Source organism: Schistocerca serialis, chromosome 4 (genome assembly GCF_023864345.2).
Source record: "Schistocerca serialis cubense isolate TAMUIC-IGC-003099 chromosome 4, iqSchSeri2.2, whole genome shotgun sequence".
NCBI lineage: Eukaryota > Metazoa > Arthropoda > Insecta > Orthoptera > Acrididae > Schistocerca > Schistocerca serialis.
In genome coordinates this window covers 15,840,123-15,858,586 of record NC_064641.1, presented here as the reverse complement: position 1 = coordinate 15,858,586, position 18,464 = coordinate 15,840,123, and the positions used below count along the sequence as shown (strand labels likewise).

General features: G+C 40.3%; 1 protein-coding gene across 1 annotated transcript in view; it reads left to right on the top strand.

The window, feature by feature from the left end:
* LOC126473669 (solute carrier family 22 member 7-like) overlaps positions 1 to 18,464 on the top strand; it is a 241,284-nt gene that overhangs the window by 198,530 nt on the left and 24,290 nt on the right. The window contains exon 7 of the mRNA XM_050100902.1: positions 562 to 783. Within this exon, the coding sequence (XP_049956859.1) occupies positions 562 to 783 (222 nt within the window). The remainder of the gene's footprint in view (positions 1 to 561; positions 784 to 18,464) is intronic.

Here is an 18,464-nt window from a genome sequence, read left to right as displayed (position 1 = left end):
TGTGCCTTTTTCCCCCTAAGGTAAGTCTTTCCGCTCCCGGGATTGGAATGACTCCTTACCCTCTCCCTTAAAACCCACATCCTTTCGCCTTTCCCTCTCCTTCCCTCTTTCCTGATGAAGCAACCGTTGGTTGCGAAAGCTTGAAATTTGTGTGTGTGTTTGTGTGTTTTTTATTGTGTCTATCTACCAGCGCTTTCTCGTTTGGTAAGTCACAGCATCTTTGTTTTATAATATATTTTTCCCATGTGCAATGTTTCTTGTGTGTCTAATGATGAAGTATGAACAAATAACGGAACATTAGTTTCCGTATTGAGCTCACTTTTTTTCGACTATGAACATAACAAAGAAATTTTACACGATGGATAAATGATTCTTAAGTTCGAAATGTAAAGGTTTAAATGTCTGAACATATAAATTAAGTTTTCACTGTGTTTTCTCTATGTACTAAGCTGACACATGTAATATTGTTGTAAAATTGATCAGTGGACAAATGTTGCACTACTACTACTACTAGGACTACTGCTACTACTTACAGGAGACTTGTACTTTTTTTGGTGACAGTTGGTTCCCCGAGTCTCCACGCTGGCTGGCGTGCAGGGGTCGCGAGCAGGAGGCGCTGGCTGTTGTGCGTCGCATAGCAGCCACCAACGGCTCCACGGTGCCTCCGTTCGCCCTGCAGGTGATCCAGACCGTGGGCAAGAGCAAGACAGACAGGAGGGGCTTCCTCAGCATCTTCTCCAGCTTTAACCTCGTCAGGAACACAACACTCCTCATCATTGCCAGGTGACTCACAGAATAACTTTAAGACGCGTCTTTGTTCTACTAGAACCTAGAAGCTTAAGGCTGGCACACGTTATCTGCAGTCTCTCCAATTTCCTGTTTCAAGAGAAGTCATGAAACACATGAAACCTTCCTAATTTCCTTGCAATCCACTCAGGGTCAAAGACGACCAGAACTATGTTGTGTCACCGGATGGCAACTTCTAACTTCAGTGCTGCACTTGTGGTGGTGGAATGCAGAGGCGGGGCAAGCTTACATGTATAAGAGATGTGTGATGTGAACAGCAAAGACGTTAATTTGGAATGTAATGGTGTTAGTTACCATAATGATCACCTATAATAATCAATACATCTGATTGCTTTTCAAATAAATGCAGTAAAAACTTGCATTGATCGCAACAACTCTTTTTCACTACCAGAGTTATGTAGACATGTGCACGTAATATCGCCTACAATATAAAGTTCTGAAGCACATTATTATTATAAAAACTGAATTTTAATTAAAATCACTTTTAATTTGAACTGATTGTCTGCAGTAGTAATGCAATACTGTATGAGCAACTATCGTTATTACTCTCTTTTGTTACAGTAATCACTCGGTTGAAAATAAACTGTAAATTTAATTAAAGTTCACTGCTTCTGACTATTACTTTCACTTATGACTTTTTATGGTGAAAGGAAGGACCCTGGTAACGGTTAATAACATCTACATCTAAATCTACATGGTTACTCTGAAATTCACACTTAAGTGCCTGGCAGAGGGTTCATCGAACCATTTTCATACTACTTCTCTACCATTCCACTCTTGAATGGCGAGTGGGAAAAAGGAACACCTAAATCTTTCCGTTCGAGCTCCGATTTCACTTATTTTGTTATGATGATCATTTCTCCCTATGTAGGTAGGTGTCGACACAATATTTTCGCATTCGGAAGAGAAAGTTGGTGATCGAAATTTCGTAAATAGATCTCGCCGCAAAGAAAATCACCTTTGTACTAGTGACTGCCACCCCAACTGGCATATCATATCATTAGATTAGATTAGATTAATACTAGTTCCATGGATCATGAATACGATATTTCGTAATGATGTGGAACGAGTCGAATTTTCCAATACATGACATAATTAGGTTAATTTAACAACATACTTAAGTTAATATAACAACTTTATTTTTTGTGTTTTTTTGTTTTTCTTTATTTTTTTATTTTTTATTTTTTTTCAATATTTTTTTTTTTCCTTTTTTTCCTTAATTTTTATCTAAAAATTCCTCTATGGAGTAGAAGGAGTTGTCATTCAGAAATTCTTTTAATTTCTTCTTAAATACTTGTTGGTTATCTGTCAGACTTTTGATACTATTTGGTAAGTGACCAAAGACTTTAGTGCCAGTATAATTCACCCCTTTCTGTGCCAAAGTTAGATTTAATCTTGAATAGTGAAGATCGTCCTTTCTCCTAGTATTGTAGTTATGCACACTGCTATTACTTTTGAATTGGGTTTGGTTGTTAATAACAAATTTCATAAGAGAGTATATATACTAAGAAGCTACTGTGAATATCCCTAGATCCTTAAATAAATGTCTGCAGGATGATCTTGGGTGGACTCCAGCTATTATTCTGATTACACGCTTTTGTGCAATAAATACTTTATTCCTCAGTGATGAATTACCCCAAAATATGATGCCATATGAAAGCAATGAGTGAAAATAGGCGTAGTAAGCTAATTTACTAAGATGTTTATCACCAAAATTTGCAATGACCCTTATTGCATAAGTAGCTGAACTCAAACGTTTCAGCAGATCATCAATGTGTTTCTTCCAATTTAATCTCTCATCAATGGACATACCTAAAAATTTGGAATATTCTACCTTAGCTATATGCTTCTGATTAAGGTCTATATTTATTAATGGCGTCATACCATTCACTGTACGAAACTGTATGTACTGTGTCTTATCAAAATTCAGTGAGAGTCTGTTTACAAGGAACCACTTAGTAATTTTCTGAAAGACAGTATTGACAATTTCATCAGTTAATTCTTGTTTGTCAGGCGTGATTACTATACTTGTATCATCAGCAAAGAGAACTAACTTTGCCTCTTCATGAATATAGAATGGCAAGTCATTAATATATAATAAGAACAACAAAGGACCCAAGACTGTCCCTTGTGGAACCCCAGTCTTGATAGTTCCCCAGTTTGAGGAATGTGCTGATCTTTGCATGTTACGAGAACTACTTATTTCAACTTTCTGCACTCTTCCAGTTAGGTACGAATTAAACCATTTGTGCACTGTCCCACTCATGCCACAATACTTGAGCTTGTCTAGCAGAATTTCATGATTTACACAATCAAAAGCCTTTGACAGATCACAAAAAATCCCAATGGGTGGTGTTCGGTTATTCAGATCATTCAAAATTTGACTGGTGAAAGCATATATGGCATTTTCTGTTGAAAAACCTTTCTGGAAACCAAGCTGACATTTTGTTAGTACTTCATTTTTACAGATATGTGAAGCTACTCTTGAATACGTTACTTTCTCAAAAATTTTGGATAAAGCTGTTAGAAGGGAGATTGGACGGTAATTGTTGACATCAAATCTATCCCCCTTTTTATGCAAAGGTATAACAATAGCATATTTCAGTCTATTAGGGAAGATGCCCTGTTCCAGAGAGCTATTACACAGGTGGGTGAGAATCTTACTTATCTGTTGAGAACAAGCTTTTAGTATTTTGCTGGAAATGCCATCAATTCCATGTGAGTTTTTGCTTTTAAGCAAGTTTATTATTTTCCTTATTTCAGAGGGAGAAGTGGGTGAGATTTCAATTGTATCAAATTGCATAGGTATGGCCTCTTCCATTAACAGCCAAGCATCTTCTAATGAACACCTGGATCCTACTATATCCACAACATTTAGAAAATGATTATTAAAAATATTTTCAACTTCTGACTTTTTGTTCGTAAAGTTTTCATTCAATTTGATGGTAATACTGTCTTCCTCTGCTCTTGGTTGACCTGTTTCTCTTTTAATAATATTCCAAATTGTTTTAATTTTATTATCAGAGTTGCTGATTTCAGACATGATACACATACTCCTGGATTTTTTAATAACTTTTCTTAATATAACACAGTAGTTTTTATAATTTTTGATAGTTTCTGGGTCACTACTCTTTCTTGCTGTCAGATACATTTCCCTTTTCCGGTTACAAGATATTTTTATACCCTTAGTAAGCCATGGTTTGTTACAAGGTTTCTTACGAGTATATTTAACTATTTTCTTGGGGAAGCAGTTTTCAAATGCATGTACAAAAATGTCATGAAATAAATTATATTTTAAATTGGCATCAGGTTCACGGTACACCTCATCCCAGTCTAACTGCTGTAGGCTTTCCCTGAAATTTGCAATTGTTAAATTGTTGACTGAATACTACTTTGGAGGACTGTTTAGTATTGCTGAATGGAGCTATGTCATATATTGTAACTAGCTGTGCACCATGATCAGAAAGACCATTCTCAACAGGCTGAGCATTTATCTGGTTAAACTTATCTTGGTCAATAAAGAAGTTATCTATCAGTGAGCTGCTATCCTTTACCAGCCGAGTAGGAAAATCAATAACGGGTGTCAAATTGAAAGAACCGAGTAATACTTCAAGGTCATTTTTCCTATTACCCTCTTTCAGAGAATCTACATTGAAGTCCCCACAAATAATAATTTGCTTCCCCCTGTCTGACAGATAGCACAGCAAGGAGTCCAAATTTTTCAGAAATAGATGAAAATTTCCTGATGGGGACCTATATACAGTTACAATTATAAATGTGCCTTTATTTAATTTAAGCTCACAGGCACATGCTTCTATGTGTTTCTCTACACAAAACTTTTTTGTTTCTGTACTTCTTGCACAATGATAACTTTTGACATATATGGCAACTCCTCCTTTCTCCATATTTTCTCTCATTACATGTGCAGAGAGCTTATAACCACTTACATTTACCTTATCCATATCAGTAACAATGTGATGCTCAGACGGGCATAGTATATCTATTTCATTCTCAGCTTCTAAATCTTCTAAACAAACCAGAAGCTCATCTACTTTATTCTTTAAACTCCCAATATTTTGATGAATGTACTTACATTATTTTTAATTATACTTTTATGAGAACCTTTCCTTATTCTAACATTTGCAGTACTCTCCTGTCTGAGTTTCTCATTGTGCTTAGGCCTAGTTCCTATACCAGTGGTCACACGGTGTTCAGAGAGGCAGATTATGTCAACTGAGTTGGGTGACTTTAATTCATCAATGCAATTACCTAGGACTGAGATACAACTTGGTGGAGATAAAATTTCTGGTGATTGGTGAAAATTTGTAATTGACAGCTGTGACTGGTGATCCAATGTGCTAGAATTGTGATGTTTAATTTCTTTCCTAAACTGAAGATTTGTTTCAATCCTGACCTCTCGTAGAACTTGACATCTTTCTGTCTTACCTATCCTAAAAAAGGCGCTGCTCCAACACCTGTAACCACTGGTATTTTACCATTCATGGCAGTGCCTCCCCCCCTTAAATTTCCTGCTATTACCCCAGCCAGTTTCCCCTTCCCTTTCCTGTTGAGATGTAGGCCGTGCCTGGTATATTCCCACCTACTGAGATAATCCACAGGAACCACACCAATATGAGCCCCCGCACCCGACCCAAGCAGCCGTTCCAACTCCAAATTAACTCTCCCAACAGAAGAGTTCAAATGAGGCCGGTCATGGCGTCTCAGGACAGATACAAATTCAACATTGGTGTGTCTCGATGCCGACGCAATCTTTACCAGGTCACACTCTATACTGTACCCAGGATCTCTGTCGATGCTGTTCCCTGGCCCTCCCACAATAACCACGGTGTCTTCCCTGGTAAATCCTTTACAGAGTGAACCTAAATCCTCTGTCACCTGATCGAGACTAGCACTTGGTTTGAAAAAATTTGTGACCTGGTATTCTGGTCCTAATTCTTCCTGCAGAAGTTGGCCTACACCTCTGGCATGAGAACTGCCTAACAACAAAACTTTCTTCCTTTTCAATGACTTTCCTACATTCTTTTTCAATTTCCTATTGAAAGTATGTTGTGTCCTGTCTACACCTACCTCTGCTTGAGGCTCATCAGTTTCTAACTGAAGCAACAGGTCAAACTTATTTTTGACATTCACCACAAAACTGTCAGACTTAGTTCTAGGCCTGTTCCTTCTGCTACCTGTTGCCACTTCCCACCTCTCTTTGCCCTTCTCCCTCCTTAACCTGTCCAGATCTACCCTAGCCTGATCTAGCTCAGCCTGAAGGGCAGCAATTTTCCCCTCCTGTTCCACTATCTTCCTATCTCTGCTGCAAATCCTGCATAACCACTGATGAGCCTGATCCACTTTCCCAACACCCACGCCACTGCAGTCCCCCCAGTGAAAAAAACTACTGCATCCATCACACCAAACCCCGGAACTAACAATTCTACGGCAAGTCAGGCACTTCTCACTCATGGCAAAAACAATACTTTAGCTACAATAAATCAATTAAATTACCGAAAATCAAAAAAGACGTTACAAGAATTAAGCCTATTCACAAATGTATATAAGCAAGTTACTTATTTGAAATTCCGCTGGTTTTCTGAGATCTGTATTAAAACAACAAAGGTATACGCTATTTATTATATATTTCACTCGATGGAATGAAAAAAGGGCAATTAAACGAGATATTTTAACTTTGATTCTCCAAAAACGTTACGAGAATAGGCCTATAAACAAATGTATACAGGCAAGTTTCTGATATAAAGTTACGCTGTTTTTCTGAAATCTGTATTAAAACAATGAAGTTATACGCTATTTACGGTAGTTTACTTATTTGTTACCGAGAAACTAGTTAAATTACCTTGAAACAAGAAACAAACACGTTTACAAAATTTAAGCCTAAGCACGACTTCGCGAAGTTACGATCTTTTCGTGTTTTCTGAAAAAATACGCAAATAAAAGTCAAACCTTTAACGGCAAGACTAAACGATACACTAATGCACGTATTTAATTTGTTGTCAGCGTTAAACTAAATTATATTCCTGTCTAAATCACTTAACTTTCTGGAAATGGTTTCTGGCGTCACTTACTCGGCGGCCATCTTGTAACTCTCAGTGACACTCTCACCCCTATTGCGCGATAACACGAAACAGGCTGCCCTTCTTTGCACTTTTTCGATGTCCTCCGCCAATCCTACCTCGTAAGGATCCCATATCACGCAGGTATATTCCAGCAGAGGACGGACAAGTGTAATGTAGGCTGTCTCTCTAGTGGGTTTGTCGCATCTTCTAAGTGTTCTGCCAACAAAACGCAGTCTTTGTTTCGCGTTCCCCACAATATTATCTATGTGCTCTTTCCAATTTAAGTTGCTCGTGATTGTCATTCCTAGGTATTTAGTCGTATTGACAGCCCTTAGATTTGTGTGATTTATCGTATGTCCAAAATTTATCGGATTTCTTTTAGTACCCATGTGGATGACCCCGCACTTTTCTTTATTTAGTGCCAATTGTCACTTTTCGCCAATGGCCACTCAGGTCAATGAAGTTTCTCTCCACAAGTTCGTTCTTTGACTAAACATAGTATAATGTTCCAAAAAGTTACTATTACACAGCTACAATCCACTGCTCGATCTCACTTTGCGATGCGTTGCTTGTGGTGCGAAATGGTGATTATTATGAGGTCTATTATTGGCAACAGGCTCTTCTTGAATAGCGAGCAGTTATAATAAATTAGGCCCTCACAATGTTCCTCATTACTTCCAAAATCTTTTTATGACCATATACTGTGCCCACATACCTGCTCGCCCACGTATAATTTGCCCTGCCACATTTTACATCACCATTTTCGATGCAAAACACTCTGGCAACTGCACCTCAACATATACATCTGTTGTGCACTATAGATGTTTCGCAGCTACTTCTCTCCCTTCACATCTGCGACTGCGTGCACTCGCGCCAACGATTTTAGTTTTAAACAAAATTTTACACAAAAGATATTCTGTGTGCTTTATACAATAAAAACTTCCCTGACATGGCCAACGTATTTACAATGATTTGACATGAATAATTCTTGTTGTTGTTGTGGTCTTCAGTCCTGAGACTGGTTTGATGCAGCTCTCCACGCTACTCTATCCTGTGCAAGCTTCTTCATCTCCCAGTACCTACTGCAGCCTACATCCTTCTGAATCTGCGTAGTGTATTCATCTCTTGGTCTCCCTCTACGATTTTTACCCTCCACGCTGCCCTCCAATACTAAATTGGTGATCCCTCGATGTCTCAGAACATGTCCTACCAGCCGATCCCTTCTTCTAGTCAAGTTGTGCCACAAACTCCTCTTCTCCCCAATTCTATTCGATACCTCCTCATTTAATTGATGAAAGGAGAAAATATAAAAATGCGGTAAATGAAGCAGGCAAAAAGGAATACAAACGTCTCAAAAATGAGATCGACAGGAAGTGCAAAATGGCTAAGCAGGGATGGCTAGAGGACAAATGTAAGGATGTAGAGGCTTGTCTCACTAGGGGTAAGATAGATACTGCCTACAGGAAAATTGAAAAGACCTTTGGGGAGAAGACAACCACTTGTATGAATATCAAGAGCTCAGATGGCAACCCAGTTCTAAGCAAAGAAGGGAAGGCAGAAAGGTGGAAGGAGTATATAGAGGGTTTATACAAGGGCGATGTACTTGAGGACAATATTATGGAAATGGAAGAGGATGCAGATGAAGACGAAATGGGGGATCAGATACTGCGTGAAGAGTTTGACAGAGCACTGAAAGACCTGAGTCGAAACAAGACCCCGGGAGTAGACAACATTCCATTAGAACTACTGATGGCCTCGGGAGAGTCAGTCCTGACAAAACTCTACCATCTGGTGAGCACGATGTATGAGACAGGCGAAATACCCTCAGACTTCAAGAAGAATGTAATAATTCCAATCCCAAAGAAAGCATGTGTTGACAGATGTGAAAATTACCGAACTATCAGTTTAATAAGTCACGGATGCAAAATACTAACGCGTATTCTCTACAGACGAATGGAAAAACTGGTAGAAGCGGACCCCGGGGAAGATCAGTTTGGATTCCGTAGAAATGTTGGAACACGTGAGGCAATACTAACCTTAAGACTTATCTTAGAAGAAAGATTAAGGAAAGGCAAACCTACGTTTCTAGCATTTGTAGACTTAGAGAAAGCTTTTGACAATGTTGACTATAATACTCTCTTTCAAATTCTAAAGGTGGCAGGGGTAAAATACAGGGAGCGAAAGGCTATTTACAATTTGTACAGAAACCAGATGGCAGTTATAAGAGTCGAGGGGCATGAAAGGGAAGCAGTGGTTGGGAAAGGAGTGAGACAGGATTGTAGCCCCTCCCCGATGTTATTCAATCTGTATATTGAGCAAGCAGTAAAGGAAACAAAAGAAAAATTCGGAGTAGGTATTAAAATTCATGGAGAAGAAGTAAAAACTTTGAGGTTCGCCGATGACATTGTAATTCTGTCAGAGACAGCAAAGGACTTGGAAGAGCAGTTGAACGGATTGGACAGTGTCTTGAAAGGAGGATATAAGATGAACATCAACAAAAGCAAAACGAGGATAATGGAATGTAGTCAAATTAAGTCGGGTGATGCTGAGGGAATTAGATTAGGAAAAGAGACACTTAAAGTACTAAAGGAGTTTTGCTATTTGGGGAACAAAATAACCGATGATTGTCGAAGTAGAGAGGACATAAAATGTAGACTGGCAATGGCAAGGAAAGCGTTTCTCAAGAAGAGAAATTTGTTAACATCGAGTATAGATTTAAGTGTCAGGAAGTCGTTTCTGAAAGTATTTGTATGGAGTGTAGCCATGTATGGAAGTGAAACATGGACGATAACTAGTTTGGACAAGAAGAGAATAGAAGCTTTCGAAATGTGGTGCTACAGAAGAATGCTGAAGATAAGGTGGGCAGATCAAGTAACTAACGAGGAGGTATTGAATAGGATTGGGGAGAAGAGAAGTTTGAGGCACAACTTGACTAGAAGATGGGATCGGTTGGTAGAACATGTTTTGAGGCATCAAGGGATCACAAATTTAGCATTGGAGGGCAGCGTGGAGGGTAAAAATCGTAGAGGGAGACCAAGAGATGAATACACTAAGCAGATTCAGAAGGATGTAGGTTGCAGTAGGTACTGGGAGATGAAGAAGCTTCCACAGGATAGGGTAGCATGGAGAGCTGCATCAAACCAGTCTCAGGACTGAAGACCACAACAACAACAGCAACCTCCTCATTAGTTATGTGATCTACCCATCTAATCTTCAGCATTTTTCTGTAGCACCACATTTCGAGAGCTTCTATTCTCTTCTTGTCCAAACTATTTATTGTCCATGTTTCACTTCCATATATGGCTACACTCCATACAAATACTTTCAGAAACGACTTCCTGACATTTAAATCTATACTCGATGTTAACAAATTTCTCTTCTTCAGAAACGCTTTCCTTGCCATTGCCAGTCTACATTTTATATCATCTCTACTTCGACCATCATCAGTTATTTTGCTCCCCAAATAGCAAAACTCCTTTACTACTTTAAGTGCCTCATTTCCTAGTCTAATTCCCTCAGCATCACCCGACTTAACCTCGTTTTTCTTTTGTTGATGTTCATCTTATATCGTCCTTTCAAGACACTATCCATTCCGTTCAACTCCTCTTCCAAGTCTTTTGCTGTCTCTGACAGAATTACAATGTCATCGACGAACCTCAAAGTTTTTATTTCTTCTCCATAGATTTTAATACCTACTCCGAACTTTTCTTTTGTTTCCTTTATTGCTTGCTCAATATACAGGTTGAATAACATCGGGGATAGGCTTCAACCCTGCCTCACTCCCTTCCCAACCACTGCTTCCCTTTCATACCCCTCGACTCTTATAACTGCCATCTGGTTTCTGAACAAATTGTAAGCAGCGTTTCGCTCTCTGTATTTTACCCCTGCCACCTTCAGAATTGGAAAGAGAGTATTCCAATCAACATTGTCAAAAGCTTTCTCTAATTCTTACTTGTCCTATTAAAATACATTACATTTTCATAAACACTAATTACTAACAAAATTCATCAAGACATGTATTTACAAAAAACGGTAATGAACTCGAGAAATCAAGGAGCTGAAATGTACGTGAGGTAACAGGTTGTAGAGTTAGAAGCACTCCTAACAGAACCCGTTAGAGAGGCTGGCACGCATCTCCCACGGTCCGTGGTGACTGACAGAAAATGTGCAGCCGCTCAACGTCTGTTTCAATGTTCGCTAGTGATCTACCACGACGCCATTTTGCTACCGGGATTCCTTGGTCGTCCATCGATCCGTGACTCCAGAGGTGTAGCATCACCTGTATCGCGACACTCCTTCCGGCCACCTTTGGCGCCATTGTTACCTAAAGAAGGGAAACACCTATCACCCTCCTACCTCCTTTACGCCAGTCTGTTTCTCGATCTTAGTGAATACACTGAAGTGGGAGTGTCCCGCTCACCTTGTAACGCCAGTTCCCCTTCTTACTCTTCCCATCTCACCCTCCTCCAGTTAGAGACCGACACCTGTACAGGTGGTAAAGAATGTGGCGCGCCCTGAAGGAATCGAATACGATCAATGTGGACGATTGTGGTGCGAGTAGGGAGCTCGAACTTTTACTTGGCGCTGGTCCTGGCAATGGGCCTAAATTTCTTTTTCGTTTTCCTGTCTAGGATGTAAGAGATAGTCAACATCGTCCAGTGTCCTACACGGTACTTGGGTAACTTGGCATTTCGTTGTACCAAACACTCCTCCTCTTTTAGGTCCCTCAAATGTACCTTTTGCACTTGCGCCACACTGTTGGTAAGGTCTCCACAAAATTACGCACTGATGCTCCGTTTTTATCTCCAATGGTTTGCTCAAATGGTGATGGCATCTGGCGGTTGTACACTATCTCGTATGTTGAGAACTTCGTGTGCCTTCAAAGTGAATGCTGTCCCTATGTAAGGTACCAGAGTACCCCCAGTAGTTATGATGACGTGATTACTTAGCATCTTTTCTATAGTTCACATACTGCAACACGTGTTGTCTGTGTGTCCACCACCAGTACTGTTGGGCTTATGTCACATTGTCGTTCTACAGGCTCAGTGCCCGGTCAACACATTATCATGTGCCTCTTTTATCATTTCACCGCGTGACTGGTAACACAATACAAGGTCCGAGACTGATATCTTTATGTATGACCCTCCATGCCCAAGGTACTGTGATTGTATTACGAATACTTGGCTATCTACATCAATAACTTGCACATTATGCCATTCTGCAAAAGTGATACTCGCACATTGTACCATACATATTTTCCGACTCAGGCCATTGGAATTTTTATTGGCCTTACCAGGTCGATGAGTCACCTCAAAATCAAACTATAACTCGTGTGATTAGTATTTCATTAACTGTCACTCCTTTGCCGACTTTCAGGTAAGTAATTTCTTACCTCCAGAGAAAATTCTCCTGTCACCATGACAGTGGCAGCGTTGGACTTCTCACCGTACTGTGTGTGTTTATGCAAAACGTGCTGTAGTACTCGGAGAGGCGGCACGGTTATGGGTAACAAACAGTTAAGAGAGTTTTAACTTAGCTTAGATATATTCTTCAACACAAATTAAATTTGAGGCAGTATTTCCATTATGGGAGTCACTAAACCACTATGCTGCGTAGTCAATGAAAATAACCCTGTTGCACACCGGAAAATATTTGAACTGAAAAAGTATTAAAGTTCTATTCCTTCAGCCTGTAGCATTTTCTAATGGAAGAAAAGATGAGAGCAGAGAAAGATGCCTACCATGCTTTTGTAGGAAACAAAGAACAGGTTCGTATTTGAAATGCACTCGAGGGAAATCAGCTTACAGAGCCAATTAAGTAGCCATGATATTCTAGAGATTCATTGATAGGAGCTGCATAAACAGTAACGCTTACCGGTTTTGCGACAGCAACTCGTAGCGTCGACGCCGGGTGTGTGTGGCCTAAACTCTGGCGTACGTCTATACCACAGTCTCATGGTCTGCCAGACAAGGTAATGGAGGTTAGAGCAAGCTGAGCAACGAATGAGTGGGAGCACATGTCTTCATCCATTTTATAACCTTGGTAGTGTGCCTCCATACCTAAAAGCACCCCAGCAGCTCTTTTACTCACACGATGTGTTGAGTGCTATTGGCAAGGGATTTCAAGTTGATTCCGTATTTCTAGATTTCCAGAAGGCTTTTGAAACAGTACCTCACATGCGGCTTGTAATGAAACTGCGTGCTTATGGAATATCGTCTCAGTTATGTGCCTGGATTCGTGATTTCCTGTCCGAGAGGTCAAAGTTAGTAATAACTGACGGAAATTCATAGAGTAAAACAGAAGTGATTTCTGGCATTCCCCGAGGTAGTGTTATAGGTCCTCTGAGCAGCCCTCTTAGGTTGTTTGCAGATGATTCTGTCGTTTATCGTCTGGTAAAGCCATCAGAAGCTCAAATCACATTTCAAAACGATTTAGATCTGTATGGTGCGAAAATTACCGACTGACCTTAAATAATGAAAAGTATGAGGTCATCCACACGAGTGGTAAAATTAATCTGTTAAACTTGGGTTCCACAATAAATTAATCAAATCTAAAGGCCGTAAATTCAACTAAATACCTGAGAATTACAATTACGAACAACTTAAACTGGAAGTAACAGATGGAAAATGTCGGGTGAAGACGAACCAAAGACTACGCTTTATTGCACAACACTTAGAAGATGCAAAAGGTCCACTAAAGAGACTGCCTACACAACGCTTGTAGGCCCTGTTGTGAAGTACTGCTGCAGACAGAACTAACGGAGTATATCAAGAAAGTTCAAGGAAGATAGCACGTTTCGTATTATCGAGACATATGGGAGTGAATGTCACGGAAATAATACAGTAATTGGGATTGACATCATTAAAACATTCTCTTTGCAGCGGGGTCTCCTCACGAAATTTCAATCACCAACTTTCTCATCTGAATGCGAAAATAGTTCGTTGACGCCAACCTACAGGGGAGAAACGATCATCATAGTAAAATAAGGTAAATCAGAGCTCACACGGAAAGATATAGTTGTTCGTTTCTCCCACGCGCTATTCGAGAGTGGAATAATAGAGAATTATTGTGAAGGTGGTTCGCTGAACTCTCTGCCGGGCACTTAAGTGTGATTTAGAGAGTATACATGTAGATGTAGAACCCTGCAGATATACACGACTAGATGTTACGCCCCATTCACTTCCTGACTTGACACACAACCCAACACATGGCTGCTCGCACCACATGACTCAACAGACTCCTTTTCATATTCGGTTGCTGACAACTACTTCAATCGACTCTATGCATCTTTGATATTGTGATTCTTCAATTTCTCCAGGCGTATTTTATGACGAAATAAATCTCGGGTGAACAGCCTGGTATGAGTGTGCATATGGAGCGCCTGACGGAGGAGCGGGAGGGAGACTGTCCTATATACAGGGCGAGTCACCTAACATTACCGCTGGATATATTTCGTAAACCACATCAAATACTGACGGATCGATTCCACAGACCGAACGTGAGGAGAGGGGCTAGTGTAACTGGTTAATACAAACCATAAGAAAATGCACGGAAGTATGTTTTTAACACAAACCTACGTTTTTTTTTAATGGAACCCCGTTAGTTTTGCTAGCACATCTGAACATATAAACAAATACGTAATCAGTGCCGTTTGTTGCATTGTAAAATGTTAATTACATCCGGAGATATTGTAACCTAAAGTTGACGCTTGAGTACCACTCCTCCGCTGTTCGATCGTGTGTATCGGAGAGCACCGAATTACGTAGGGATCCAAAGGGAACGGTGATGGACCTTAGGTACAGAAGAGACTGGAACAGCACATTACGTCCACATGCTAACACCTTTTTATTGGTCTTTTTCACTGACGCACATGTACATTACCATGAGGGGTGAGGTACACGTACACACGTGGTTTCCGTTTTCAATTACGGAGTGGAATAGAGTGTGTCCCGACATGTCAGGCCAATAGATGTTCAATGTGGTGGCCATCATTTGCTGCACATAATTGCCATCTCTGGCGTAATGAATGTCGTACACGCCGCAGTACATCTGGTGTAATGTTGCCGCAGGCTTCCACAATACGTTGTTTCATATCCTCTCGGGTTGTAGGAACATCACGGTACACATTCTCCTTTAACGTACCCCACAGAAAGAAGTCCAGAGGTGTAAGATCAGGAGAACGGGCTGGCCAATTTATGCGTCCTCCACGTCCCATGAAACGCCCGTCGAACATCCTGTCAAGGGTCAGCCTAATGTTAATTGCGGAATGTGCAGGTGCACCATCATGCTGATACCACATACGTCGACGCGTTTCCAGTGGGACATTTTCGAGCAACGTTGGCAGATCATTCTGTAGAAACTCGACGTATGTTGCAGCTGTTTGGGCCCCTGCAATGAAGTGTTTGTTACAACACGCAACTGAACGTCGGACGTTTCAAGCGTCAACTTTAGGTTACAATATCTCCGGGTGTAATTAACATTTTACAATGCAACAAACGGCACTGATTACGTATTTGTTTATATGTTCAGATGTGCTAACAAAACTAACGGGGTTCCATTCAAAAAAACGTAGGTTTGTGTTGAAAAACATACTTCCGTGCATTTTTGTATGCTTTGTATTAAACAATTACACTAGCCCTTCTCCTCACGTTCTATCTGTGGAATCGGTTCGTCAGTATTTGAAGTGGTTTACGAAATATGTCCAGCGGTAACGTTAGGTGACTGACCCTGTATACCTGGCGCCGGCCCACCGCCGGTCAGTACATCAGCGCACCTGATGATGGCAACGGGGTCGATTGCCGAAATATTGTGTCCTATGCAAACTCATACCAGGCTGTTCACCCGAGATTTATTTCGTCATCTTTCATCTTGTTCGGCAAAATTTTTCCCTAACCTACCAAAAGGCGTGCAAGAGGAACGACAGCAGCCCTGTCCAGTTTCCTGACAAAGAAAAATCCACATTGTCCATAAAATTATGTATCTATTGACATAGCTCCTGGGTTGACACGATTATTATTTCAAAAGTTGATGAAATTAATTGATAGATAAATGGCATCAAACGATTTCCTCGGCAATTAGAGAACACCGAAGGCTTGCGTAATCAGGGGATTGTCGTCTCGGGCGGGCGGAGTATTTTTCCGAACCCCAGATTAATTATTCTTGATATTTCGCAAGACGGCGAAAATCCACAAAGACTGACCAAACCGTTGTTCTGAAATTTGTGCCACATATACTTTGCAAAAGAGGGACAATAGACCATCCGAGGCGCCTCACTTTTCTCAAAATTGTCCAGTAACTCCAGTAACCTCTGAGCTACGAGGCTGTGCTTCGCTGTTCGGAACGTAACTGCCACCTTAGTTAGGTCTACTGCGGGGTCTGCTTTCCGCTGACCTTGGTGTAGCGCCCAAGTTAACAAAAATTATTAGATTGGTGCTTACCATCTCAATCAGCTGCAGTTCTATTAGACTGCTGCATAAGCTCACATTTTTCTTTTCTTTTTTTTGCGTATCGGTAGTCTCGTTGATGTAGTTCACTGTTCCTATTTGAGTTTACATATTATGACTTTTCCATTTGGAGTGGTGCTCTGCACGCTAGAAAATGGAGTGCCAAGTGGAGAAATGGCAACATTTTCCACATAGTCTGTAACCTCCCGCTCACTTATCGACCTTAATGACAGTAAAATTTAAACCGCGTGTACCTAATGGAAATTTGGGAAAAGCTATCGTCACCGAAGTTAATCTGTCGGTAAAGAGGGAGGAAAGGGTTACATTTAAATGAAAGGAAAAATGCAAATGAAACTGATGAAAATTAATTTTGAAAAAGTGTAAAGTTAATAAAGAAAGTAAATGTGCGGTCTTTACGTTAAAAATTAACTGGCGTTAATTAGATACTTGAGATTTGGGGAAAATTACGGTCACCAGTCCTATGGACAACTACTATAATAACTGAAAATGAAAGATTAATGCACATATAATTAGCACTAAAAGTGTGGCAACTGAAGTTTGACACGTGTTGTGTGAAAACTGAATGTTTGTCAGAAGTAATAAATTTTGCTACACTCTGACTTAATTTAGCAGAAGAATTAATAAAACCAGGAAATTGAAAGTTAATTTAGTGACTGGAATTAATAGTGATCTTTGTTTCTGAAGCACTACGAAATTCAATAAAATGAGGTTAGTCTTGGGCTACCTCAACAATCATTTCAAAAGCTACTTGAATCTACGCAATTTAGAAATAAGAGATTTAATTTTGAACTTGAATTAAATGATTCTGAACAATTAACAATAGTAAAATTTAGTACGTACCAAGCTGAGCTGCAGTCACAGGTAAGCTAAAATATGGTAACAAAACTCGCACTCTTAATTTGTGCTTGTGTAATCTAAATATTGTAGCCAGCTATGAATACTTTAACTGAACTTTGAAATTAAAGCAGTGAAATGGAATCATATTACTTTAATGCTGGCGTTTGAATTTCAACGACACTCGGGTTCATTCCGGAAAGGGAAGGGACCCTGCTTGGTAATGCAATTGGGGCAATGAGCAACAAAGGTTCATGTTAAGTTGCTGTAATTTTGAGAATGGAACAATTTTAAAAGCTGAGGTCTGCCATACAGTTCTAAAACTTTACGTGCTTCCAGTCTTCCTTGTTGGTTGGTTGAAGGTTTGAAGCCGTCGATCGAGGAGGTGGCGACAGTCACTCATTGTCAGCCGTCGCTGTTGCAGAAGCTGGATGTTGGCGCGCCTCCTTCTCGACACGGTCACCAGGCGAAACAGGCTCTTGATGTGCGCCAGCTAATGCTTCCCGTCCGCGTCACCGTGTCAGAAACTATCACAGCAAGTCAAGCGCAATTACATGCTGCCAAACCCCGAAAGCGCGGCAACTCGCGGGAGCGTCACACAACACACCTGCTCCACTGCACCACCCCAGCCAGACTCCCTCTGCTCTGTCCGCGCTCCACGCGGCAGAGTTAACACTACCAAAGATCCTAAACACTTTGGTTCTCCACACGACCTATCGATGTAGTCGTTCGATAGCATAGTTTTCCCTAGGCCAGACCCAGCATAAAAATACAAATAATATTTACAAAACAAACCAATTATACATTGACATAAATGCATATATATATACAAATAGTAAAACAATTACAATATACAAAGACAGAGAGACGTCATATCTTCAGGTAACAAAATAAGGAAAAAAATTTATAGTACAATAGATGGAAATAGGAGGATATGCATTTCTGGCATTACAAGTCTGCCTGAATTCGATAGAGGGTGACAGCAGCGGAGGCAACCAGAACCATTTGTTCCGTCAGTGGGGACAATACCACTGGATAGAGCACGGTAATGAAATGGTTTTCTCGTTTTAAGCAGGATCTTTTTCATCTTTTTCACATTATCCACGTTTAGGAAGACATGCGGGGTTTGATGAAAATCGTTTAAACGCATACAATACCCCACGTCGGTGTACTCGAGAACTGGCAAATGCTATGAATTGTGATCTCCTCCATTGTGCGACATTTGCAATCGGATGTATGGGTAACGAACGAATGTTTCAAGCTAAAATCACAACAATCA